The sequence below is a fragment of the Cryptotermes secundus genome, unplaced genomic scaffold (genome assembly GCF_002891405.2).
Source record: "Cryptotermes secundus unplaced genomic scaffold, Csec_1.0 scaffold181, whole genome shotgun sequence".
Classification (NCBI taxonomy): Eukaryota; Metazoa; Arthropoda; class Insecta; order Blattodea; family Kalotermitidae; genus Cryptotermes; species Cryptotermes secundus.
In genome coordinates this window covers 1182028-1208464 of record NW_019723906.1, presented here as the reverse complement: position 1 = coordinate 1208464, position 26437 = coordinate 1182028, and the positions used below count along the sequence as shown (strand labels likewise).

The window sequence follows — 26437 nt, the reverse complement described above, 5'->3', positions numbered from 1 at the left end:
ACAGAAAAACGCACACACACAAACTAAACATCCATGCCCTGAGTGGGATTCGAACCCAAGATCCCGGTTTCGAAGCGAGCGAAGACAGTACATGACTTAGACCGCTCGGCTACCGCGACCGGCTCTGTGCTCATATTTTTTTTTCTGTGGCGCTACAGCCCCAATTTGGGCCTAGGCCTACCTCCATGAACTTCTGCGTTCACTTCGGTTTTTCTAGATCTTACACATACGGTAGGACTCCTTGGGCGGGTGATCAGCTCGTCGCAAGGCCTCTACCTGTACACAAACACAGAAAAACGCACACACACAAACTAAACATCCATGCCCTGAGTGGGATTCGAACCCACGATCCCGGCTTCCGAGCGAGCGAAGACAGTGCTTGCCTTAGACCGCTCGGCTACCGTGACCGGCTTTGTGCTCATATACGGGTGGGAAATTGAAACACAATTTAGACGACTTTTCTTCCGTAAGTTTGCCTATGAAAAGTATGACGTCCACCGGTTCGTAGAATCATTATCATCATCATCTCATTCTTCTTCTTCTATTCCCGTTGCTCTCACTTGTAGCATAAGGCATCCACGAAACTCTTCGTTTAACTTCAGTTTCTTAATCTAAGACAGTTGGTAGGGCTCCTTGGCCGGGGGATCAGCCCGTCGCAAGGCTGCTACCTGAAACAAACAGTATAAATGAAGACATCCATGTCTTAAGTGGGATTCGAACCCACGATACCAGTGTTCGAGCGAACGAAGATATTTCATGCCTTAGACCGCACGGCCACTGTGATCGGCAGTTCGTAGAATAGATAAAGTTTATTATGTTCTCAATACAAATCCTCATCGAGCAAGTCAACGTAGCGGTAACGCTTCGGAATTTTATTGGGGAGGTACGCGGCCCGAGCATCGGCTATCTTTATTTAGGATTTCATGGTTCTCCTTAGTCCTTGGAAAAAATATGAGGGTATTACTTCGATAGGCCACGACTGTATTTTTCCAAATCCTTTGTAATTCATCATTTATCATCGTAATATAATGACGCTCCCATCCTTCAGTACAGATCCTCGACGCTGTCCATCCTGCATTAATGTGAGTCGGAAATGTTTAATGTGCTGCAATTTGACTTCAGTTACATCGAGGAGTCGATAGTCTCGCATATCGATTAGTTGGGGCTGGTGTGCAATATGAAGTGACGTAGCGGGCTCGCAGCTTGTAGAAGTGGCGCGGCTCTCTTGTGAGACAGAGCGTGTACTGTCAGCTTTGCAGCCTGCTTGTGAGTACAGCCTCATTACGTCACGGTGCACCTAACCTCTAGCGGCACTTCTCAGCAAGGCACCCATTTGTAGTAACGCTTCATTTTTGTGTGCTTCAATGAGCAGACTGGAGTTGTAACATTTAACACAGAAAGCAGTTCCAATAATTTGTTCTCTTCGCCAGATATTATTAGGCTGATCAATTAAATTGAGATCAACGGAGCATGTAGCACGCATGGGTTATGTGACAAATGAATGCAGCAACTCAGACGGAGAAACCTGAGTGAAAGAAACAATTTAGGAGACCTAAACATAGAAGGGATGATAATATTTGAATTCGTCTTAAGGAAATAGGATGTTGACTGGATTCAAGGGGCCCAGGGGAAGGTCCAGTGGCGGGTTAATGTGAATATAAAAATAAAATTTCGAGATGCATAAGAGGCTTTGCTATTTGAGCGACTATTGACTCCTCAATTGTTCTGTTTCATGAGGTTGCTTAGGATCCGACGGTTTATATCCATATAATTAAAATGAACCGTAAATCAGCAGTTGGTTACATAAATTTTCTGTACGCTTCATAATGCAGAAACCTGAATTATCCGGTGTCCTTATCCTTATGATTTATAACGGAGATTAAAGGGTCGTAAGTAATAGAGACTAAGAAAATATAATGTAAATAGGTTTATTTCTATAGCAAATTTCTATAAGCTTCTATATCATATTTACAGGTATTCATATATCTTCGGCAGAAATCATAATGGGTGTAAAATTTGTTTATCCTTCAGTGTTATTTGGTATATTTTGTTTAAATTTTAGTTTTATATTAGTCAGCTTTGCAGAATTAAAACGTACTATGAAATTATCCGTACTTCACCATCAATTTTAGTATATTCAGCTGCGTTCCATTGCCTTACACAAATCTGTTTCAGCATAATAGGCTTTGCTACAGACAGATTCCTTACGTAATGCCTAATTACACTAGATCAGCCTCTCTACTTCACCGCTTCCATTAGTACTACCACCACCACTACTACTCTACATTACTACCACTACTTTTTTTTTTCCTTGGCACTAGAGCCCCAGTGGTCCTAGGCCTACCTCCATGAACTTCTCCGTTCACTTCGGTTTTTCTAGATCTTACACATTCGGTAGGACTCCTTGGGCGGGTGATCAGCTCGTCGCAAGGCCTCTACCTGTACACAAACACAGGAAAACGCGCACACACAAACTAAACATCCATGCCCTGAGTGGGATTCGAACCCACGATCCCGGTTTCGAAGCGAGCGAAGACAGTACATGCCTTAGACCGCTCGGCTACCGTGACCGGCACCACCACTACTACTACTACTACTACTACTACTACTGCTGCTACTACTACTACTACTACTACTACTACTCTGCCCAATCCCTGTCTACTATTTTTATGTCTGTAATAGAGGGTAAAACTGTCACTGTAAGAGGCCGTGAAGGCCCGTAGGGATGTGAGATGTCGAGGCTCCTACATTTTGTGTAGGCTGTCGGCTCACAGATGGCGGTGAGGTTGTCAGCCTTACACGCAGGTCGCCCTTTGCTTCCCAATAAGACTCCTGGTACTCATTTCTGTTAGAGGCTGAGTCGACCCAAGGACCATAGTGCGGCCGGAAAGATTAGGCAAATTGAAAAATCGAATTCATCGGGATTCGAACCCGCGACCTTCCGTCTTGTAGCATAGCGCCTCAACCAACTACGCTACATGCCTCTATACCCCCTTAACCTCAAATGAGTCCACTTCATTCTCTGAATTACATCTAATTTCAAATAAATATTTTCCATCGTCATTTAACTCTAGTTGGTTGAGGGGCTATGCTACAAGCCGGAAGGTCGCGGGTTCAAGTCCCGATGAGGTCATTGGATATTTTTTTTTTCAATTGACATAATCCTTCCAGCCGCACTATGGCCTTGGGGTCGACTCAACCTCTAAAATAAATGAGTACCAGGAATTAATTAAATAATTTTTCTGGGGAGTAAAGCGTGGCCGGTGCGTAAGGCTGAGAACCCTACCGCCATCTTTGAGCCGGTTGTCTAGATAGTGTGGGACCTTCAACGTCTCACACCCAATGGGCCTTCACGGCCTGGTACAGGGATAGCTTTACTTACTTTTACTTACATTTAACTCTGTTAAATGTGTAAAATATATAATTTTCTTATGCTCTAAATCCAATGTTAGCATTGCAGTGAAACAGTTTCCGTTTACAATTCATATATTTATAAACGCTTTTTGTGTGACTACTGTTTACAATATTATATTTATGCATCCTGTTGCAACAGGATGCTTAAATATAATACTCTAAATCCAAGTTTAAACTAAACTGTTTACTACATACGAATTACTTTCTCATTTTTTTTCGCTCCCGAATATTTTGGTTCTGTTTTCAGCATCCTTCTCCTTCAAAGACAAGGGGCATTTAGCTTTCTCAGATCCTGTCACGTTTCTTCTTCATTTCAAACTCTCAGCCTCAACCCGATTTTCCATTTCTCTTTTTCTTGCACCTCCATCTTGTAATTTATTTCACTTCTGTTCTATTTCGTTTCACAATAAGACACCAAAATGTGAGGGTAAGTCAATAAGTAAGTTACAAATGGATATAGAACTTAAACAAATAAGAGTACTTATTTGAAAAATGCTTCTATTTCTCAGCCTAATCTCCCTGTACATTGAGGCATTTGTCCCATCGTTTCACAAGCCCCTGGAAACCAGGAGCATAAAATTCTTTGGGCTGCTGTCGGAACCAGGCGGTGACTTCCCTTTCTACAGCTTCATCGTCGGGAAAATGTTCAGCCGAAAGATGATGTTTAAGAGGGCCGAACAAATGGAAGTCGCTTGGAGCAATACTCATCACCTGTGTCAATTCGGGCTAGCATATCGTGTCCTTCATCGTGGTAGTGGCTGAGATACTGTAATACGAGACCCATTCTTTGCATTTTGTGTTGTGGGGTCAGCATGCACGGCACCCATCGTGCACAGACTTTGTGAAAACCTAACCTGTCATGCATTATGAGGTAGGCCATGCCATGTGAACAACCAATAGCAGTGGCTATAGTGTGTATAGTTACCCTTCTGTAGGGAAGTGACCGCCTGGTTCCGACAGCAGCCCAAAGAAATTTATGCTGCTGATTTTCAGGGGCTTGTGGAACGATGGGACATGTGCCTCAATGTACAGGGAGATTATCTTTAGAAATAAAAGCATTTTTCAAATCAGTACTCTTACTTGTTTAAGTTCTATATCCATTTGTAACTTACTTATTGACTTACCTACGAATATTTTCATTTACATTCTAAAGTTGTCTTTCTATATCGTTATAGATTTCTGTAATCGTAAGATTTGAGGTGGCGCCGTGTAGATCCTGTGTGAACCGACGTTTCGGAAGAACATCAGTTTACATAGGATCTACACGGCGCCACATCGCAGAAGAGGGCATTCTTCATTTCTGCAATTATTTTACATAATTATGTTTACATTTTATCTGATTCCTTAAAATAAATGCTGAATAAAAAATTTCTTCCCTCTCCTTTAATTTATTTCCCCAACTCTCTCTTCTTTAATTATATATGTATCATTCGGTACAATTTATAATTATCTCATGAGTGTTCGTGGGTAACATACGTAATCATACTTCACCACCAAGCATAACACTTCACCCTCCCCCTCCCTTCTGTCACTTCATAACACCATTTTAGACACATAGTTTGCTGAAGATCTGAGTAACTCTATTACTTGGCTGCTCCATAGCTCAAGCGCGTAGTCACTAGCTTCCCACCACGGCGGCCGGGTTCGATCCCGGGTCTGGTCAAGTGGGATTTGTGGTGGACAAAGTGGCGCTGGGGCGGGGTTTCTCCGTGTACTTCAGTTTACCCTGCAATCTTTATTCCACCAATTTCTTCGTCATCATAATCAACCGGGGCAGGCTACAATAGGCCAATCAGTGGCCGCCGTGCCGATTGGACCCAGTTGGACTCCACCCCTCACTACTTACTTACTTAATCATGGAACTGAGCCCTTCTTGAGTACCCGCCAATTCTGCAGCTACTCAAGAATTTTCCGGCATTTTATGGAACCCGAAGGTGCATCACCGTGTTCACAAGAGCCCTCCACTGGTCCCTATCCTGAGCCAGATGTATCCAGCCCATACCATCCCATCCTATCTCTCTAAGATCAATTCTAATATTGTCCACCTACCTACGCCTTGGTCTTCCCTGTGGTCTCTTTCCTTCTGGCTTTCCCACCAATATTCTATACGCAATCCTCGTCTCCCCCATTCCTGCTACATGACCTGCCCACCCCTCACTAAGCGAATTAAAAATCTTTATTATTTTCTTTGCAAATCTCCTCTAAAATTCCCAGTTTCTTTCCACCTTCTACCAAAGGTCCCACAGGACCATTCTAAATTTGCTGCCTACGTGACACACTTCTTTCTTAATCTTCGCCGTTATTTCAAGAATTTTCGCTAAACGTTTATCTACTGTAGCTACTATTAAAGTCTAATTATCTTCTGATATTATTATAGTCTTCCGCTTATTGCTCGTTCCTCTGCTTTGCAATGTTACTCATGAATAATTGACTTGTCTGCCACTTCTCGTGTTTGCATATGTGAAAATTATTCATGTTTCTTATGCAAAATGAAACAAAAAGAGAACGGCGCAGCTGAAGAGACATTGCAGTTTATATACAGTAGGACATAACTCGCGTGGTTTAGTTATCATTCTGTAGACAGACTGCAGCACCAAGAATAATTTGTTTCTTTTTTCAAAAATGGCATATTTGAAGTAGATTAATTCTGTTACGTAACTCAAAACATAGATCTATTTCTAAGATTAGAGGTCATAGTCACCGACTGGGCCGAAAACATCATCGGGCTGATTACCACAGTCACGCATTTCCTACCTGCACAAGTCATTTGTATTCATCAGCAATTAAGTATACCCTCACGGCTGCAATCTTGAATCAGCAGTGATGGGGATGTACACGGCCTCTTAGACTTTTATAAAGAATATCTGTTCTTAAGGTAATAACGTTTTGATGCACAGCCGGTGATTCAGTGGCCCACATGAATTAGAAGCGTTAAGCTGTTTTATTATTATTTTTTATTGTTAGTGGGGTGGGACTGAGTCCCTTGTACTGCGGCCACTTCTGGCATATTGCACCAGCCCCTGATGATAGGTGAGGGTGATTGTGGAGCAATTGGTGGCATGGAGATTGGTAGGGGAAACAGAAGCACTCGGAGGAAACCTGCCCCAGGGCCACTTTGTCCACCACAAATCCCACTTGATCAGACCCGGGATCGAACCCGGGCAGCCGAGGTGGGAAGTCAGCGACTAACCGCTTAAGCTATGGCGCGAGCATTAAGCTAAATCAAATAACATTTCAGAAGAAGTCTAATATCATCAGCCTGAGATGGTAGATTGTAACTTAGTTGAAAATATGTAAATACTCGTAGTATTTTACGTGTACGTAATTTTTTACAGAGAAATTGTCTCTTCCACGTTAACAGAAGCTCTGAAAATGCCAGACGTTTCAGTTCTACTCGTAAAATAACTTGTATTCATCTCTAATTTCCACTTCCAGTGAAGTTAAACTCACTGGTAACAAAATGCCGTTCTTTTCTTCGAGGAACTTCTCATTTTTAAACTTTACAGAACAATTGTTACCTTTTCTCTAGCAACACACATTTTGTACGACCACGATAGCACAGAAGAATAAAAGTGTTAATAATTTTTTGGACCTTGTAGACTGAGATGAAAGGCTTTTACAGCAACAGATACTATTACATTTAGCGAGCAAAACAAGGATCTTCTTAGAACATAATCATAATGAGATTCTGAGTGCGTGAATTCAGACTCAACGGTTGATAATGAAGAAACTTCTCGTGTGTCTGGGAATGTAAAACGAGATAACTTGAGACTATTATGGATGAAAATCCTCATGCATAGTATATGGTATATTCCGAGACTGCCCGTAAGACATTATTTCGTGAATTTGTGTCAGACAACAGTCGAAGAAATCCGAAACATGTTCGCTTTTCTTTAGTAGCGTCTACCAGAGGCCTACCCTTCCAGCTTCATGCAAGCAACACATGAAAATTGGCTCAGAAGGTGCTAAAGAAAACTGCATTTGTTATGAGAAGCGACTGTTATTTGCTTATGAACGGCAACTGTAAAGGAATGGAACATTGTCTATAATCACAAGTGCCTTAAATTTCTTACCATAAAACATACACCCGTTTCTAAACACAATAAATATATTTTCTCAAATTGGACGCATAAACGACATTGTTAAATGTCACTAATTCCGATTGAAACACGCTACTGGGATGTACGCGCAAAGACCCAGACTAGCTCAGTTGGTGAAGTGACTGTTTACGGGTTCGACGCCCGAAGTTCGAATCGATTCCGCATATCATTTTCCTTTCTATCACCTTCAGAGAAGGTACGTATTTTATGTATGACTTTATCTCAAAAAATATTTTAGACAAAATGTCTGGGGCTCTTTCCACGAGGATAAAACTGCTGAAGCATAAAGCTGACAAATATTCTTCCTACATTAGCAAGTTTATTAATGCTTCAACCTATATAGGATGCAATTGAAAGGAGCGGACAATCTCTGGACAAGACTTCAAAATATCAAAACAATAAACAAATGATCATATCAACATCTGTCCGGAAACATAATTTTGTTAGTTATAGCTGAAATATTGTATTTACATTAAGTGCTCAAAATGTTCTCCACGACATTCAGTACATGCCTCGACACTTGTCATCATGGACCGCCACATCCGTTCAAAGATGCGGATAGTCTTGCAGGCATCCACAGTGAGATGGTGAAGTGCTTCTTCAATGTCAACAGCAGCGCGAAAGCGGTAGAAGCAGCGTGGTGCTCCGCGCATTTAGCCGTGCTGTGCGAGATGTTCTCTACAACCGAGGGATAGGTAGAGGAGAACCCATTGCATGGCCTCCACGCTCCACACTAGATTGGAATCCTCTCCTTTTAGCCCGTGGAGACACCTTAATACCCTTGTGTATGCAGCTCCTGTTGACAACGAAGAGACACCTCACCATCTCACTGCGGATGCCTCTCGGAGTATCTGTAACTGCCCCGGTATCTTTGAACGGATGTGGCGCTCCATGTTGAGACGTATCGAGGAGTGCACTGAATCTCACGGAGGACATTTTGAGCACTTGTTATAAATTCAATATTTCGAGTATAACTCACAAAGTAAACGTGTCCGGACATATGTTGAGGCGCTTGGTTTGCGCAGAACGTTCCTTCTGCCGGTGTTACTAGGTATTTACTGGGTCCTCCTCGCCGCATTGTGTTCAGTTATATATATATAATATTGAGTAATAACAACTGCTTTAAAATGGACTGTAATTAACATTATTTTCATATTTCATGAAGAAATGTCAAAGGAACTGGGTCAGCATAAAACAAGCTGAAAGAATAAATAAAATATGTTGCATAAGGCACTGCTGGAAGGAACATTAGGTTCGTAAAATGTCATACAGGGCTGTCAGATGTTGTCTCCTCAGTTATTACATTATTTGGGTCATTTTCTGGGGGCGTTCCGACGAACGTTTCGTCTCGACCGGTTATCGACTGGATTTGTGGATGAAGTTAAAAATAACGCACTCGAAACAGGTAACGCTTAACTTCGATTGATATGAATATACAGCTGAGTACGGTAAACAATATGTCGTCTTTCGACTACAGTAACCTATATGAAAGTTATTTTAGAGCGTCATGTCAAATGAATATATGAATCCAGTGAAACTGAATGATGATTATAGGCGAAGATTTTTTAAAGGACTAGCGAAAATGTATCCGAATCATGGTTTAAGAATTTATTCTGATCTGTTTATAGACAGACTAACAAAAACCAAAACTTAATTTTCTTTCTAAACTCTAGAACAATTGAAATTCTTGGGGCAATACACGGCCCACCCGTCAAAGTTGAACACATTTTCTCTGCCACTCTCATGTTGCTTCGAAGAAGTCCGTTAAGCACGTTCTTGCAGAAGTTCAGATTTCTTTACCGGTGTAAGAAACATATTGAAATTTTGCTGAGCAACCTGAACAACGCCAGTTGCCCACACAGCCTATGGAAGGAGTAGATTTATGTATGTGAAACAAAGCATATCCCTAATTGTTATAGATCGGGTTGGGGGAACGCGGCAGAGTAGCCAGTTGAAGCACAATGCTACAAGGTCGCGGGTTTGAGTTCGGATGTGGTGGATATTTTCAATTTCCCTAATCCTTCCAGCCGCACTATGACCCTGGAGTCACTCAGCCTCTAAGAGAACTGAATACCAGGAATCTTCCTGGGGGTAAATGGCGGCCGGCGCGTAAGGCTGACAAACTTACCGCCATATTTGAGCCGATTGTCTAGAAAAAGATGTGGGAGCCTCGACGTCTCACAATCCTCTGGGCCTTCAAGGTCTCTTACAGGGACAGTTTTACCCTTTTACCTTTATGGAGGGGGTTGTTCCTACTTCCTAGGCACAAAACCTTCATGCTTTATGCTGACGCAGAGGAGACGGTTCGTATTGTCTTGAACTGTTGACTGAAGATGAGAAATATTCTGTAAGAAATATTTAGGCAATTAAGCTCTTAGTCTAGTAACAATTTTAATCTACTACAAGTTTTCGTAAAACTAATTTCGTCTTTTTAAATTAGTACCTCTGTAAGAACCCGTTTGAATTTAACAAGAAATAATTTGTTTCATATTTTCATCCTTCACATCATTCTTTCCTTTACCCTTTTCATCCCTTTATATGGTTAAAAGGGTGAAAATAACACATGATGCACACGAAATCAGATAACGCTCACATTTAGCCAGATACCGCCTTTTATTACACACCGAGGTAAGGGATGTAAGTGCGTATGTTTGGCCGCGCCATAGCTAAAACGGTTAGTCGCTGGCTTCCCACCGCGGCGGCCCGAGTTCGATCCTAGGTCTAGTCAAGTGGGATTTGTGATGGACAAAGTGGCGCTGGGGTAGGTTTTCTCCGAGTACTTCGGTTTCCCCTGCCAATCTTCATTCCACCAATTACTCCACAATCACCCTCACCTATCATCTGGGGCTGGTACAATAGGCCAGAAGTCGCCGCATTACAAGGGACTTAGTCCCACCCCACTAGCAATAAAATAAGTGCATATGTTATCAGGTAACGCATGGTGACCCAGTTTCATTGACAGTTTCCAAGAAAGAATAAGTGGTGGCAAATCAAACTATTTTCCAATAATTGCTTTTTCTTAATGCACCTGGAGACATGCAGTACTAAGGGAAGTCATACGGCAAAAGTTGATAATTTCAACCAGTCTGTTTCAGACAAGGATGGAATATTTACCCACGAAGTATATTTACTGAACACGCTAAGCTTACTGGCTGTGGGATTTAATTTGTTGGGATGGAACTGGCAAGAATGTGCAGTTGCACAACCTGCTCTGAAACTTTAAAGAGTGTTAAAAAATTTGTCTCATGCTTTTAATGTAGAACAATTTAATACATTGCAAGATTTTAGTTTTTCTTAGCGGTGACTATGAAAAATGCCTCCGAAACGTCGATCCATATAAGAACTACACAGCACCACATCCCAGAAGACAGTACTCTTCATTTTCAAAAATGCATCATCTCTCTTTGTTCGCCTCGCTTGCTTGTGTGTCTGTTACGACTTTCTGAAGGAACAAATATTTTATGAATTTATTATCCTTTAACTTTGATATCGAACCTTTAACTTTCTATCTGCGTGGAACATAATCATTTCTGAGATGGACGTTCTGCAGGCAAATACATGATCCGCAATCATTCCGCCCATAAGTGGTTTTTCATAGGGGTGGTCTCCGGATACGGGTGGATGAGTCAGAATACAGTAAAGAGTATGCATACATATTACGCAATAACTGTATTGTACGAAAAATTTCTTTTAACATTAATTTACACGAACACAAGAAGCAATAGATAAATTCAGCGATATGTTACTAATTAAAAAAAAAACATACGTACACTTGCACGTAAATAATGTGCGCTACATATACTACACACCTACCCTACACTACTAGTCTGTTGAATTTAAAAATGAATCTAATATAATTTGGGTTACAGATTTGAGTTCGGTTTTTGTAACCATGTTCTCAAATTTATTTCGTAACTCCTTACATAAAGATGTTACTCATTGCTTAACAAAATGATTGAAGAATTCCATCTTCTGGGATGTGGTGCCGTGTAGATCTTGTGTGAACCGGCGTTTCGGAGGAACGTATCGCCTCCATATTCATGGTAGAAAAATCCGCGAGTGAGGAAACAACGAGAGCAGGTTCAAACAAGATCTACAGGCGCCACATCCCAGGAGACGACATTCTTCCTAGTCACATCCATGAAAACCTCAAATCTTACAAAACGATTAAAGTCGACGTGTAGTTTAGCGCGTCTTCCTAGCGAATGTTTGGTAAAAATCAGGCATATTCGCTGGGCGCGAATAGGGATAGTTTCTGAACTGGCCCAAAGCTCAATCCGCTCTACACAAATGTGGTTCTCTAAAGGGGTGGCATTTAAAAATGGCTGCTGTTTCAGAGTTTGCTCTGTAGCTTGGAACAGACCTCCAGCCAACTCTGTTTACAGTACACTCTTCATATTAAATACGTATAATACAGGTGTAAGTTAAACAATATTTCAGATGAGGACTACTATCTAATGGAGTATAACGCCATATAATCCGTTGAAATTCAACTGACGTTTCGGAGGATTATGCCGCCTGAATCGTCAGAGTCGAAGGATATGCCAAGTAAAAAACAGCATGGCGCAGTTTCCACTCTGCTTGCTGTCTAATTCATGCTAGTTCTTATCTGGCTTATTCTTCGATCCTGAAAACGAAGGTTACATATTCCTCCAAAACGCCGGCTGACTTTCAACGAACTATACGGCTTTATATCCCAGGAGACAGAGCACACAGCTGTGAGAATCTCAAGTCCTACAATAGTTCTCATGTATTCTGCAGTGAATTCACTAGCGCCAGATAACGGAAGAAACAGCATTCCGCCATTTAAAAGGTTAACGTTCTAGTACGATTTCCGATAAGCCTTCCACCCGACAATGCGTTACGTGATGGGAAGACATTGCGTGGACATGACGTAAAAGGACCAGTCAATACGCAGCGTCAGAGATACCCTGACACCTTACTCCATATGTTGAATGTCAAGCACACCTCATTCATTTAAGTGGCTAGCTAGGACTGAGAGACCTGGCTTTGACGCCTGGCAAGGGTAAGCGTTTTTCTCCTTGCAACCACGTGCAGACCGTCTCTGAGACTCACCCAGCTTCCTGTTCCTTGTGTGCCAGGATTTCGGGGGGGGGGTGGAAATAGCCACAGTGAAGCTGATAACCCACTTCCATCTAGTGCTGAGATTTTGGATGCATGATTTGCCTCCACTTTTCCATACGTCTTCATCCTGTGGTGATTACGCTAAGGGGTAGCCTTATATTTTTGGACCCTACTTTAGGTTTTGTTACTCCCAGATGTTGCCTCCGTCCTAAGACAGAGGTGGGTCAAGAATGGAAAACCAACTGACTTTGTGAAGTCCAAAGTGGGTACGAACTGTAATACACGGAATTGCGCTTTACATAAACGAGTAAAGCTGTTTCGACAAAAGCTTTAGACTGTGATTTGGGTTAACATATGATACACACATATACACATGCATCTGGATATCTCATTTCAGTATCAAAACCCTTGATGACTGCTTCAACGTGGACATTTCTACAACAAAAACAATAATTATATCCCTCATCAAGGGAAAATATTCAGTCTACAGGAAATAATTATTTTAATTTCAATTACAGAATAAGACTGTGATTTCATATTTTTTTAAATAACTACTCGCATAGACTTGAAAGGATTCTGACGATGGTGTATACTGTACTTCTTTTGGCTTATTTTGGACTTCACCCATCGTCTGGTAATCACTGGACCCATCACTGGTCCAGTGACTGAGACTAGCTCTTTCTAAGGGGCCCGACTGAGTAGGTTTATCCTTCCCTATCCACCTGAAGACGGAGATAGATCCAGTCTCCGAAACGTCGTGTTTTTTTTTGTCTTTTATATACCAGACGATGGGTGAAGTCCAAAATAAGCCGAAAGAATTACAACTACTCGTATATCTCTTATATGCAATTTTTTTCTATCTTTTCATGTGACTTAATACAGGATGAAGTCAGTATTTCAGATTACGTGGAGTGGAATATGAAGAGGATTACTGAATAATAAATTGGAAAGGATATGGAAGGAATAAGTAATGGCCTAATCGAGGTACTATCCCAGCATACGTTTTACTTACAGTTTATACGTGTAATAATCAGCAAAGTTATCGTCGTGTCAGCATAGTTGTACATTTCGTTTTATTGTGTAGTCTAGTGGTCAGAGTTCCTGACTACAGAGCCAAAGGTCCCGGGTTCGATCCCCGGCGCTACCAGATTTTCTCAGAAATAGTGAGTCTGGAACGGGGTCCACTTAACCTCGTGAGGATAATTGAGGAGCTACTTGAGTGGAAAAGAAGCGATTCCGGTCTATAAAACCGAGATTAACGGCCGTGGGGAACCGTTGCGCTGAACACACGACACCCTATAACGCTAAAGTTGACACTAACTTCGCTGACAAGCGGCGGTCGCTCGGTCGGTATAGTTCGCTTGCGGACTACAGTCTACGGAATTTGTTTGTTTGTTTTTGGTTTTCTTTATATCAATTCTACATTCCAATAACCACTCTCCTGGAGAAAAGTTCTTCTTTAGATGCAAATATGCCCTCATGCAGTCAAAGAATTCTCAGCTCTTATGGAACACAATCGCAGTCGGCATAGCGACTGACTGAACGGACGAGGAATCGGATTTCGAGTCCCTGTGGGGTCAATTTTTTCACTTCTTTACGTGGTCCAGACCGACTATGGGGTTCACCCACTCTTCTATCCAGTGGGTACCAGGAACTCTTTCCCAGGAGGTAAAGCGGCCGGGGCGTGAAGTTGACCGCTCACCTCCAACTATTGCCGAGGTCAAGAAAACGTAGATCTCTACGTCGCTTTCCCAGACGCCTTCATGACGCAGTGCCTAATTTGTTAAGCACAGGGAACATTTTACTTTTATGGAACACAAAGATATATTGCCATATTTATAAGTGCTCGCTATTGGTCTTCAGCCTCTTAAGACAATAGTATCTCCTATTTTGTTTCTTTTTTTCCCTTCGCACTACAACCCTAGTGGGCCTAGGCCTATCTCCATGAACTTCTCCGTTCACTTCGGTTTTTGTAGATCTTGGACATTCGGTAGGACTCCTTGGGTGGGTGATCAGCTCGTTGCAAGACCTACCTGTACACAGACACAGAAAAACGCACACACACAATCTAAACATCCACGCCCTGAGTGGGATTCGAACCCACGATCCCGGTTTCCAAGCGAGCGAAGACAGTGCATGCCTTAGACCGCTCGACTACCGTGACCGGCAGTATCTCCTAATAGCCTCAATAATATATTTTAAAGCACCCAGAATTTACAGCTTCATTAATATGTAAGGTCAATACTGTGGGAGTTGCTTGAATATCAGTCACAGAGAACAGATAAGGATCACGTGGCCCCTGCACGCTTCATAGCGACTAGAATAATATTTTGCGGTTGCTAGGGAAGCCGACGAGCGCTCGTTAATGGGACGGGACGTCATTCATACGAGAAGAGAATAATACAGTGTCTGTCGGAGGGCAAAAGGAAACAGAGGTATGAAGAAAATGCGAAGGTAAGTGTCACAAAGGGAGGCAGTTGTTGGTAAGTTCCTCATATGTAAGCTTAATCATGTACGTAAGGAAGATAGTGAGGGTAGAAAAGAGGATTCTCGCATGTATAATCTATGAATATACAGAGAGATTCTAAATTATTGTCGGGTTTTCCGTGGTCTATAAAAGGAGATTCCGAAAATAATTTAGAATCGCTCTGTAGTTCGGTCCTGAAGAGAAAGAAAAAATTCCGTGGCCTGTAGTCCGCAAGCGAACTTATATCCACCGAGCGACCGCCACTTTTCGGCAAACTTGATGTCAACTTTTGCTGATAGAGAGTGGCGCGTGGTCAGTATAACGGATCCCCACAGCCGTTAATCTCAGTTTTCTAGAGCGGAGCCGCTATTTCTCTGAAATAGCTCCTCAATTATCCTCACGAGGCTAAGCGGACCCCGTTCAAGAACGTGTATTTATTTGTACACCTCCAGCGGCATATGAATCCAGGTCAGACCAACCCATCCCACTTCTCTAAGATCTATTTTATTATTATCCTCCCACCTATGCCTTGGTCTTCTTCGTTATTCTTTCCTTTGACTTTCCAACAAAAATTCTGTATGTGTTTCTTTATCTCTCTAGCTCTCTCCACTTCCACATGTGTGCTGCATATCCTGTCAGTCTTGTCCACCTTGCCTTTATCACAATTATTGAGTTTTTGGACATTACATATCGTCCTGTTAGTCGATTATCCAAAAACCCAATGATTGTATTAATATACCACAGTCAAACTCCTATAGGTCTTAGTGGCTTTATCATTCTAGTTACATTTAGGGAAAGAGTAGGAGTTATCAATTTCCTCGTTATGCAATTCTCTATATTTTTTTTCCTTGGCACTACAGCCCCAGTGGGCCTAGGCCTACCTCCATGAACTTCTCCGTTCACTTCGGTTTTTCTAGGTCTTACACATTCGGTAGGACTCCTTGGGCGGGTGATCATCTCGTCGCAAGGCCTCTACCTGTAGACAAACACAGAAAAACGCACACACACAAACTAAACATCCATGCCCTGAGTGGGATTCGAAACCACGATCCCGGTTTCCAAGCGAGCGAAGACAGTACATGCCTTAGACCGCTCGGCTACCGTGACCGGCGAAATTCTCTCTTGCTTCCTATTAATTTGTTCTCCCTGAGGACAGTAATTCAAAATGTCCTATCTGTGTTTTAATCTGCTAAATTAATTACATTAACGTGGAAAGCACGAGCTACTCGTAAGAAGTAATAACATAAGTAAATGAGTTTCTAACGGGCAGTGTTTGTTTTGTACGATGTAACGCACTCTGCTCCGACTGTTTTCCCTGTCAGACGATGTGGGAGTTCGTCCCAATATTCTTAATGCGCTCTGTGAAATATCTGTGTAATAAAGGATAAAAGTAGAATAGAAATACAAGTACTGTAGTCACCTCTTATTGTTATAGGACCTATATAAAATTATAATCCATACTGCACTGCATTGCGCGGTCATAGAAAAGAATCAAGATGTACCGGTAATTCTTATATTCTGAAGGAAGCCGGTTTGAACTTCGGTCGGATTCTGGGCTATTCTGTAAGGATTTACGTAATATTACTCAGGTTCTCCAGACGAATGTAATGATAGCTAGACTCCATAGCGGCCTCCGTAGTCTAGAGGTAACGTTCCCACCTCATGACTCGTGGTACGCGGGTTCAAACCCGGAGGAGGTCGTGGAATTTTTAAGGGCGGAAAAATTCAGGGAACAAGTCCTCCGGGAGGGACTTTAAGCCGTGGGTCCCGTGTCGTAGCTTTACGGCACGTAAAAGAACCTCATATCTCCAAAGGAGGTCACTGAGCTAAATTCAAGGGCATTTCCCGCCCAACAGTAGTCTCTAACGCCTCTGATAGATGGGGGAAGCATTATAGATACCGCCAAGCCAGTAGAGGCCGAACTCGCTGGCTCGGTCGGGACTGATGATACGCGCCAATATCGGTAGGGTATAGAGACCGATAGAATATCATAGAGGGAAGCACAATGGACCAATACAGGTCTCAGTGCATGGGGAAAAGCACCCTCTCCAATAACTAACTAACTAACTAACTAACTAACTAGACTCTATCAAATAGATAACAGTTTCCTTCCTAATACTTCTCTATTTTTCATTATCATCTTTTTATCTCATTCTAAATTATTTTGTTTACGGATAAAACAGGGTCTTTAAATAGTTTAAGAACCTTCCGCACATTTCTATTAATTATAATATTCATAATACCTTATTCCAGCACATCGGAGAGCCATTTCTAGGGTCACGGAAGCAAAGAATCCGGCTCTCACGGCTTTGAAAATATGAGTAGGGTCGTCGTGGTTGTAATACCGCGTAGTTTGGAGAGAACTCGGCGTCTTCGAGTAATATATCGCCTCCATCTTCGAGGTCTGAAAGTAAGTTAAGTAACAAACAGTAAGAAGCAGGCTGCAAGCTCAGGTTATCACTAGGCCTCTCTGCGTCTAGTGCTTTCTTTCTCGGCCTACTATTCCGGCACTGAGGACATTTTTCTCCGAAATTTACGGCTTCATTGGATGTGTTTTACTCTTTGCGTCAAGGGAAATGGACACACATTCTTCACAGTTAATATGATTCATAATTTAATTCTACAAAATTTAGTACCCAATTTCATAAAATCAATTAATGTTTAAATAGTGATGTAACGTAGAAGTCAAATTACAAGCACGTCGCATGCCTAATACAAACACTGTTTGTTAGTGAAGGGGGAGGGGGTTGCGAATCAATAATTCCAGTAATAGAGTTGCAGTTGTGTACTCAAGTCTAGGAGTGAGGTAAGTTTTCGATGTAAGTCAGTAACGAGACATGCCCTTTAAAAGCCTGAATACAGTAGTCTTCGGTTCAACCCGGATTTTCAGTGACGTTTTTTGTACTACTGCTTTTCTTTTTTCATAAGTGATTATCATACAACCTGACAACAGATGTTTATTTTTGTTCTTCGAAGAAATATATTACGTCCTTCACAAGTTCATATCGAAAATCTCATATGGACAACTCCCTATTTTCTTTGGCTTGCTAATATTTTATATGGGCAAATCACAAATAAATTATTGGATATGAGTTTCTCACGACGGTGGTTATGAAGAGTTATATCTTCTTCTTAAGAGCCAGGATAGCTTAGTCGGTAAAGCTACTGGCTACGGGCTTGAATTCGACTCTTGGTGGGGGCAAGAATTTTCACTTCTCCATGTTGTCCAGACCGGCTCTGGGGTTCACCCAAACTCCTATCCAATGGAAATCAGGGGCTCTTTCTCCGGGGGTAAAGCGGCAGGAGCGTGAAGCTGGCCACTCACCTCCAGGTAGTGCCAAGGTCAAGATAGTGTGGGTCTATATATCCACTCCCCCATACGCCTTCATGGTGTAGTGCTTAATTAGTTAAGCACAAGTTCAACTTTACCTTATCTTATATCTTCTTGGCTTATTATTCTGTCCTGAAGATACAGGTGACACGCTCCTCCGAAACATCAGGTAACCTTCAACGGAATACATGGCGTTATATCCCAGAAGACAGCCTTCTTCTTAAGTAAATTATTTATAATGCTTGAAGAATATTTGTCTCTGTTTTGCCGGTTGTACCTCGGAAAGACATTACAGTGTATGTAGGCTAAGAATATCTCAGCTGTATGTACCTGGGTCGTTGGTAATTAAATGTTGAAGCTGGGATTTCGAGAATTAGAGCCATACCCACATTTTCCTTCTGGCCCTCATAGTTCATACATGTTCCCACCAAACTGTTGGCCTTGCACTCGTGAATACGAGAGGTGATATTAATAAGCCTCGCAACTTTATGGTCTCAGGTTCGAATGCCAACAGCAACACATCAGAACCTCACACTCATTGTGTCTCCCCAAGGAAGCGTTTTGGAACCCTAAGACAAAGGGAGCCTCAGGAAGTTGCGAATATCGCGGATAATACGGACTGATATATTAATAGGATTTTTAGCGATGATTAATCAACTCTAGGGTACACGTAAAGAAAAATAGAAGAGGGCGATGTTGAGTGATGAAACTGGAGAGGTTTTGAAAGAGGGTGTAGCACTGGCGAATTGGAAGGGATATGGAAGGCAGTGGTAAAGTTTTATCTGTCGTGTGTGTATAAGAAAAATAATGAAAACTTCAGGATAACTGAATAATTCAGTTCCGTATTGACGAGTACTCCTACGTTATCCTTCACTTGCTGCTGACTTTTTCCGCCTTTCTCCACATGGGGTCATTCCATGTGAAGTCATCCAGATAGGTCGCTCGACCATTTTTAAAACATTTTATATTTTGTACACTTATTTCTATAAATTTACATACTTAAAAAATATTCTTAAAAATGCAATCCGCTCTGTTCTCCCGGTACAGCCGTTTTTATAATGCGAAAAAAACGCATTTTCGACTGAAATGGAGGTTTCAACTATGTATCTTCTATATCTCGATAACTATAGATGCTAAAGACTCCAATTAAAAAGAAATATCTTCCTCATGATATGAACTAAAATTCATATGACTACAAGTGTTTACTCAACTCACTTTCCCTAGGTCTAATTAGCTTGAAATTTACCTACCGATTTTGGGAATAAAGCTATTTTTATCCTTCAAAAACCAATGGCAGGGGATCTGTGGTTTCTACTCTTTGTTGCTGTCTATATGGGGAATACAGTCACGTAGTTTTTAACCCCGTATCTATTTTTCAAAATGTTCCAGGAACTTCCAAACTTTGCTCTGGGCTCAAAATCGGCCACTTTTAATATCTCGNGACTCCAATAAGGAACCAACTTATTCCCCATGATATTGACTACAATTAATGTTATTACTGCTGGACCATTTTTAAACATTTTATATTTTGTACACTTACTTATACATATTTTCATATTTCGAAAATATTAACAAAATTTATCCGCTCTGTTCTCCCGGTACAGCCGTTTTTATAGTGCGAAAAAAACGCGTTTTCGGCTCAAATGGAAGTTTGCCTTGTCTTCTATAACTCGATATCTATTGAGTCTAGAGACTCCAATAAGGAACCAACTTATTCCCCATGATATTGACTACAATTAATGTTATTACTGCTGGACCATTTTTAAACATTTTATATTTTGTACACTTACTTATACATATTTTCATATTTCGAAAATATTAACAAAATTTATCCGCTCTGTTCTCCCGGTACAGCCGTTTTTATAGTGCGAAAAAAACGCGTTTTCGGCTCAAATGGAAGTTTGCCTTGTCTTCTATAACTCGATATCTATTGAGTCTAGAGACTCCAATAAGGAACCAACTTATTCCCCATGATATGGACTACAATTAATGTTATTACAAGGTTTTACTCAACTCACTTCCTCTAGGTTTAATTAAGCCTGAAACTTACCTATCGATTTTGGTAAAAAAAAACTATTTTTGACTTTCATAAACCAATGGGAGTGGAAAGTATAAGGTCTGTGGTTCCTATCCTTTGTTGTCACCTACATGAAGACTATAGTAACGTAGTTTAGAACCCCGTGTCTGTTTTCCAAAAATTTTCAGGACCGACTATTTATAGCTTGTCATTCAGAGCAGTAATTACAGGCCTGTACTTACTGCTCGGAATGAAAAAAGATAGATCTCTCGTCTTTTATACCGGATAAAGAGCCATTAATACCATTGGATGCAAGTAAGCCAATTATTGAAGAGTTATTTTTTTGGTAACAATTAAAGTGCCCACAGCTTTGCTATTAGTAGACTAACAAAGTTATAATTTTAACTCCACATTAGTCAGGAATTATTTTATATAAGTTTCAAAATTTTCGGAGCTTCCCCACCGGAGTAATGAGATATTAAAAATGGCCGATATTGGGCCCAGAGCAAAATATGGAAGTTCCTGGAACATTTGGTAAATAGATACGGGGTTCAAAACTACGTGAATATATTTCCCATGTAGAAAACAACAAAGGGTAGAAAGTACAGATCTGATATTTTCCCCTACCATTGGTTTCTGAAGGTCAAAAATAGCTTTTTCCCAAAATCGATAGGTAAGTTTCAAGCTTAATTAGACCTAGAGAAAGTGAGTTAAGTAAAAACTTGTAATAATATGAATTGTAGTCCATATCATGAGGAAGCTATTTCTTTTTAATTGGAGTCTCTCGATATGGAAGATAATTGAAACCTCCTTTCAGTCGAAAACGCGTTTTTTTCGCATTATAAAAACGGCTGTACCGGGAGAACCGAGAGGATTAATTTTTTTTAAGAATATTTTTGAAGTAAGAAAATTTGTAGAAATAAGTGTACAAAATATAAGATATTTTAAAAATGGTCGAGCTACCTATCTGGATGACTTCACATGGATTCGATAATTCTGTCATTGTATTTGATTACTCACAATTTATATAATATATATATATATGCCGGTCACGGTAGCCGAGCGGTCTAAGGCATGCACTGTCTTCGCTCGCTCGGAAGCCGGGATCGTGGGTTCGAATCCCACTCAGGACATGGATGTTTGTGTGCATTCTACAAGTAGAGGCCTTGCGACGAGGTGATCACTCGCCCAAGGAGTCCTACCGCATGTGTAAGATCTAGAAAACCGAAGTGAACGGAGTTCATAGAGGTAGGTCTAGGCCCACTGGGGCTGTAGTTCCAAGGGGGGAAATATATATATATATACAATATAGGCTTTATCGTCGACACAACAAATATAACCGATAAGTCGGTCACACATTTGCCGTGTTAATTGGGAGTTTATTCGGGTTAAAACACGACTTCGCTACATTCTACAAACTTAAATTTACCGCCTGAAGATTGCTTCATGAGGCTGTCGCGTGGTCAGCGCAACGAATCCCCACGGCCGTTAATTTAGGTCTTCTAGACTGGAGCCGCTGAACAAATTCTTCAGTGGTCACTCAACTGGCAGTGCGACTCTTCGCAATTGGTCACCGCGATCACCGAACCTCAGCCCTCCATATGTGAGAGCACATAAACGACCTTGTTCGTGAACGCAAGGTGGAGACAGATGTACAATATAAAGTGTCATTTCTGGTTAAAATAAACGTGTTTATCCCACTCAAGACAATTTACTTTCCCTATCCATAGTTAGTAGCCTTTGAGACTCGTGCTCAAATTGATACGCTCATAGTATTTTTCACTCATATTGATTTCAGGAATAACCTCCTAAGTTATGATATAAAATCGCGAAGCAGCCTGTGCAATTGGGCATATTGAAGCCATTACATCTGAATGCATGCTTCTATCTTGCTGCAATCTGCCCTATTCTTGAAAAAAGCAAAATGACAAACTTCAGGCCATAAATAAAGCTATGTCTTTGAACGTTATTAATTCAGCGACAAGTTTCAGTGTTACAGGATCATTTTCAATCTACATATGTATCATACTCTAGAAAATGCTCGAACTACCTAATATGTCACAAGTAATGTACATAAAATCTTTCCTGTTTTTGTTTTCTTACATGTGGACGGACACTTAAATTTCTTGCTCTTAAAAATAATTTTACGACATGATATTAACAATTGTAGTACATTAGTATAAACCTCTAGTAGATGTGGGTCTGATGAAATTCAAGATAGTATCGTTTCTTTTGTATTTTCATCCTTTCTCCTCTTTCTCTCTCTCTCTCCTTGTTTTATCACTTTCGTACCTTTACTTTCTTCCTTCCTTTCTCCATTAAAATGGTGGCCTAAGTTTCGTCTTTATCTTTCAGGTGACATATTTTCGAACTTGAAAATGCCACCTGTTGAAATACTTATGCGAATACTTCATGTTTTCGTGGAAACAGTGTGCAGAGGACATAAGTTACATACATACAAACACAGTCAATCATATACGGTCTCCTATGATATAAAATGTTCCGTGTGTTGAAGCTCATCTACTTGACGGAGCTGATGTGGATTTGACGTGACAGTAATTCAATTTTCACGTCAAACTGAATGTTTAAAGTTCCTGTTGTCTCATGCATATCCTGTTGTGTTATTTTATAGGAATAGACTCGTGTGATATGATTGTGGATGTCTTCTTAACAAAGTTACAACTTTAAAAATTTGCAATAAACTCCTTGATATGTAGAGTTGCATTCATGGTGTAGAGTACGTTGCTTCATGAATGTTGTCTATTACTCACTACCTTGGAGTCACCTTTATTTATATGACTTGCTGGGAGCTGGGCTGACTCAGTCGGTATAGAGACGGGCTATGAACTCAACGGTTGAGAAATTGGGGTTCGATTCCCAGAATGAGAAAGAAACTTTTCGTCACGGTGTCTAGGCCGCCTCCGGAACCCACCCAGTCTCATATACTGGGTACTGGGACAATTTACCCGAGGTAAAGCAGCATAGGCTTGAGGCTGGCCACTCACCTACATCTAGTGTGAAGGTTAACAATGCATAGTGCTATACCTCCCCCATCCCACACGTCTTCATGGCGTGATGCTTAATTAATTAAGCACAATGGCAATTCCACCTTTACCTTTAGTTCTGTGAATTTTATTTCGTGCTCGTAATCTGCTGAATAATTTATATACAGAAACCTGTCACAAATAGATGGAATAGGATAAGCTTTTTCATGGCCTGTAGATATGGCGCCTGTGTTACTGGATAACAGACACAACACATGAAAGTCTGCTTCGCAAAACATAAAATTATGATGACTTCTCCTAACTTACGTCAACCAGCGTCCGTCCAATTTTTTGTAACACTGACTACGAAATCAGAGAGAATATTGTAACGTATAGATCGAGTTCTGTTTTCTTTTAGACGATTCTATTGTTGTATTACACAGAGTCACGTCGATAAAGTATCGTCTTTTACGGTGTCACGTGTCCTCATCGTTATTTTTAACATTTGCATATAACCGGCTTTCTTCTTTTTTGTTATGTACTGAAATAATATATTGAATTATGTAAAGCCTACTTATTTGCTTCTTGGCTGTAGATACTCTAAGAACCTTCCCCGCTTAACGAAACATAATTTCTTCTCTATTATTATTATTTTGCCTTAGTCTCTTCACTATTATCTCCTTCAAATCATTCTCAACATCTTCCAGTCATTTCAGTCTGGGTCTTTCTCCTTTTCTGCTACCTTCTATCGTATTTTCAAAATTCTTACCTGTATTAGCCATTATGATTTGACCCATTTTAATCAATTTCACCAAACACTCCAACATTTCTCTTTTAATATTTGCTACTAGGTCAGAATTTCTTTTCCAGTTCCCTTAGTTCAGAGATATTTCAGCTTTTATAACCCCTTGTTCAGTTACCTTCTTCAAAAATTTCTTCCACCAACATATTTAACATAAATTTATTCTTTTCAACCGGGCAAAATACAAGGGATTGTCAGAGTAGAATATAAACTGTTTGTATATCTGTCTATGTATCTATACATGTACCCATCGATGTATCTATCTGTCTGTCTGCCTGTCCGTCCGTCCACCCATCCATTTATCCATCCATCCATTTATTTCTCTACGACTCTACAGCCCTTTGTTGGACCTTGGCAGCTTTCTCAGTTTCTTGATCCTTTACACAGTCATTATAAATCCTTGATATGGAGAGCAGCCCGTCGTAAGGTCATTACCTACACACAGAACGGCAAAAACATAGAATAAATGTAACCAGACATACATGACTCAAGGGGGATTCGAACCCACAATCCCAGTGCTTGAGAGATCGAAGACAGTTCATGCCTTAGACTGTGCAGCCATTGTGATCGGCGTAGAATATAATTATTTTGTTATATTAGCAATAACTTTAACACGAACAGACACTGAAATTGCTGTGACATAATTATTATTTTGAGTTTTCAGGAAATAAAATATCGCCAAATTCTTTTTGTTTCAAGAATATAAAACGAATGCTGTCATAATTGGCTTCAGTCTTTATTTTAATCTCTGATATTATGATCCCAGATCTATGCTTAAAATTATATATATGTTGAAAACTAAAGTAACATTATCTGACTGCATACACTCTCATCTTAACACCTAACTAACTACTAACTAACTATTACTCCTTCTGGAGAAGTCGTCAGTCGCTAAACTACTCAAGAATTTCCCATTTTATGAAGCCCAAAGGCCCATTGCCTGTTCACAAGAGCCCGCCAATGGTTCCCTTCCTGAACCTGATTAATTCAGCTCATACCACCCCATCCTATATCTCTAAGACCCATTTTTGTATTATTCTTTCACCTACATCTAGGTCTCTCCACTCGCCCTTTTCTTCTGGTTTTCCCACCCCAAAATCCTGTACGCATTCCTCCTCTTCCGCATGAGTATCACATGACCTGCCCACACGATCCTCCTTGACTTGGTCATTCTAATTATATTTGGTGAAGTTCTCCTCTTCGTTTGTTCACAACTTTAATCTCTTCCTGTTAGGAACGTATCTAACTGTTTAGGAACATTCTGTATCCACTGCTGCTGTAATACTGCAGTAGTACAAGAAGAAACGGCAACAAAAGGACGAGGAGGCCCGTAGAGAAACAAGTTCTCCAATAATAATCTTAAACACAATTCCTCCTCAAGCTTTAGAGCCACAGTAGATCTGTGTTATCTAGAAATCTTGCTGCTGACAATAATTTGTTCTGCTTTCCCATACAGATAACACCGCCCTCTGCAGAGTGGTGAGTAGCGAATATGGCCCGATAGCAGTGGCGTGTCTCAACCGTAGAGATGATAAACTTCAACAACAAAACATCTGAACCAACATCACGTGAGTTGGAAACAGACGGCAGGATTCTTACATTAGGAACCTGAAATAATTACACAGATTCTGAGTTATGCCAGTTCCAGCATGTTGTTGCCTAGAATTTCTGAATGCAGATGCAGAACATAAAACTGGTTTGCCCTCTATCCTGAAGATGGTGACGTATATTAATAAATAAATTATTAGCTCTTCAATTCCCCTATTTTAGGTCAACATTATTCTTTCCCACGCTTATTAAATTAATAAGTAATACATTTGTGTAATCAATACAGATTTAACAAATACGAAATTTAAGCGTCTATCGCCGTAACGGAAATGGACATAGATTGTTTGCGTGTGCTGGGGGTAGTACTTGAACGTAAGAGAGAGCCAGTAAGGGAAAGATGAAGAGAATTACTTATTAAGGACCTTCATTATCTGTACGCTTCTGTAGACATAATTAGAACTAATGAATTTAATAAAGTATGATGAGTCGGGCAGCCCTTGTAGCTCACAAAACGGAGGTGAGAAGTACGTGTATTTCAGTCAGTAAGCATGAATTGCAAGATGATGTCTGCCAAAATTAATGAGAATCAAAAGTATTTAAACGACATTCACAGAATATCATACTCCACTGGTTAGCATAACTGTATAATATTTTGCGGCTTCTAATTCCGAATACCGGGCAGATCACCG

The 26437-nt window shown here is 40.7% G+C and overlaps 1 protein-coding gene across 1 annotated transcript in view; it reads left to right on the top strand.

Annotated features, from left to right (window-relative positions):
• The first annotated feature begins 1215 nt into the window (after nt 1-1215).
• LOC111861962 (neprilysin-11-like) overlaps nt 1216-26437 on the top strand; it is a 60719-nt gene continuing 35497 nt past the window's right edge. The window contains exons 1-2 of the mRNA XM_033750519.1: nt 1216-1266; nt 25657-25768. Coding sequence (XP_033606410.1) covers nt 25729-25768 — 40 coding nt within the window. The 5' untranslated portion in view covers nt 1216-1266; nt 25657-25728. The remainder of the gene's footprint in view (nt 1267-25656; nt 25769-26437) is intronic.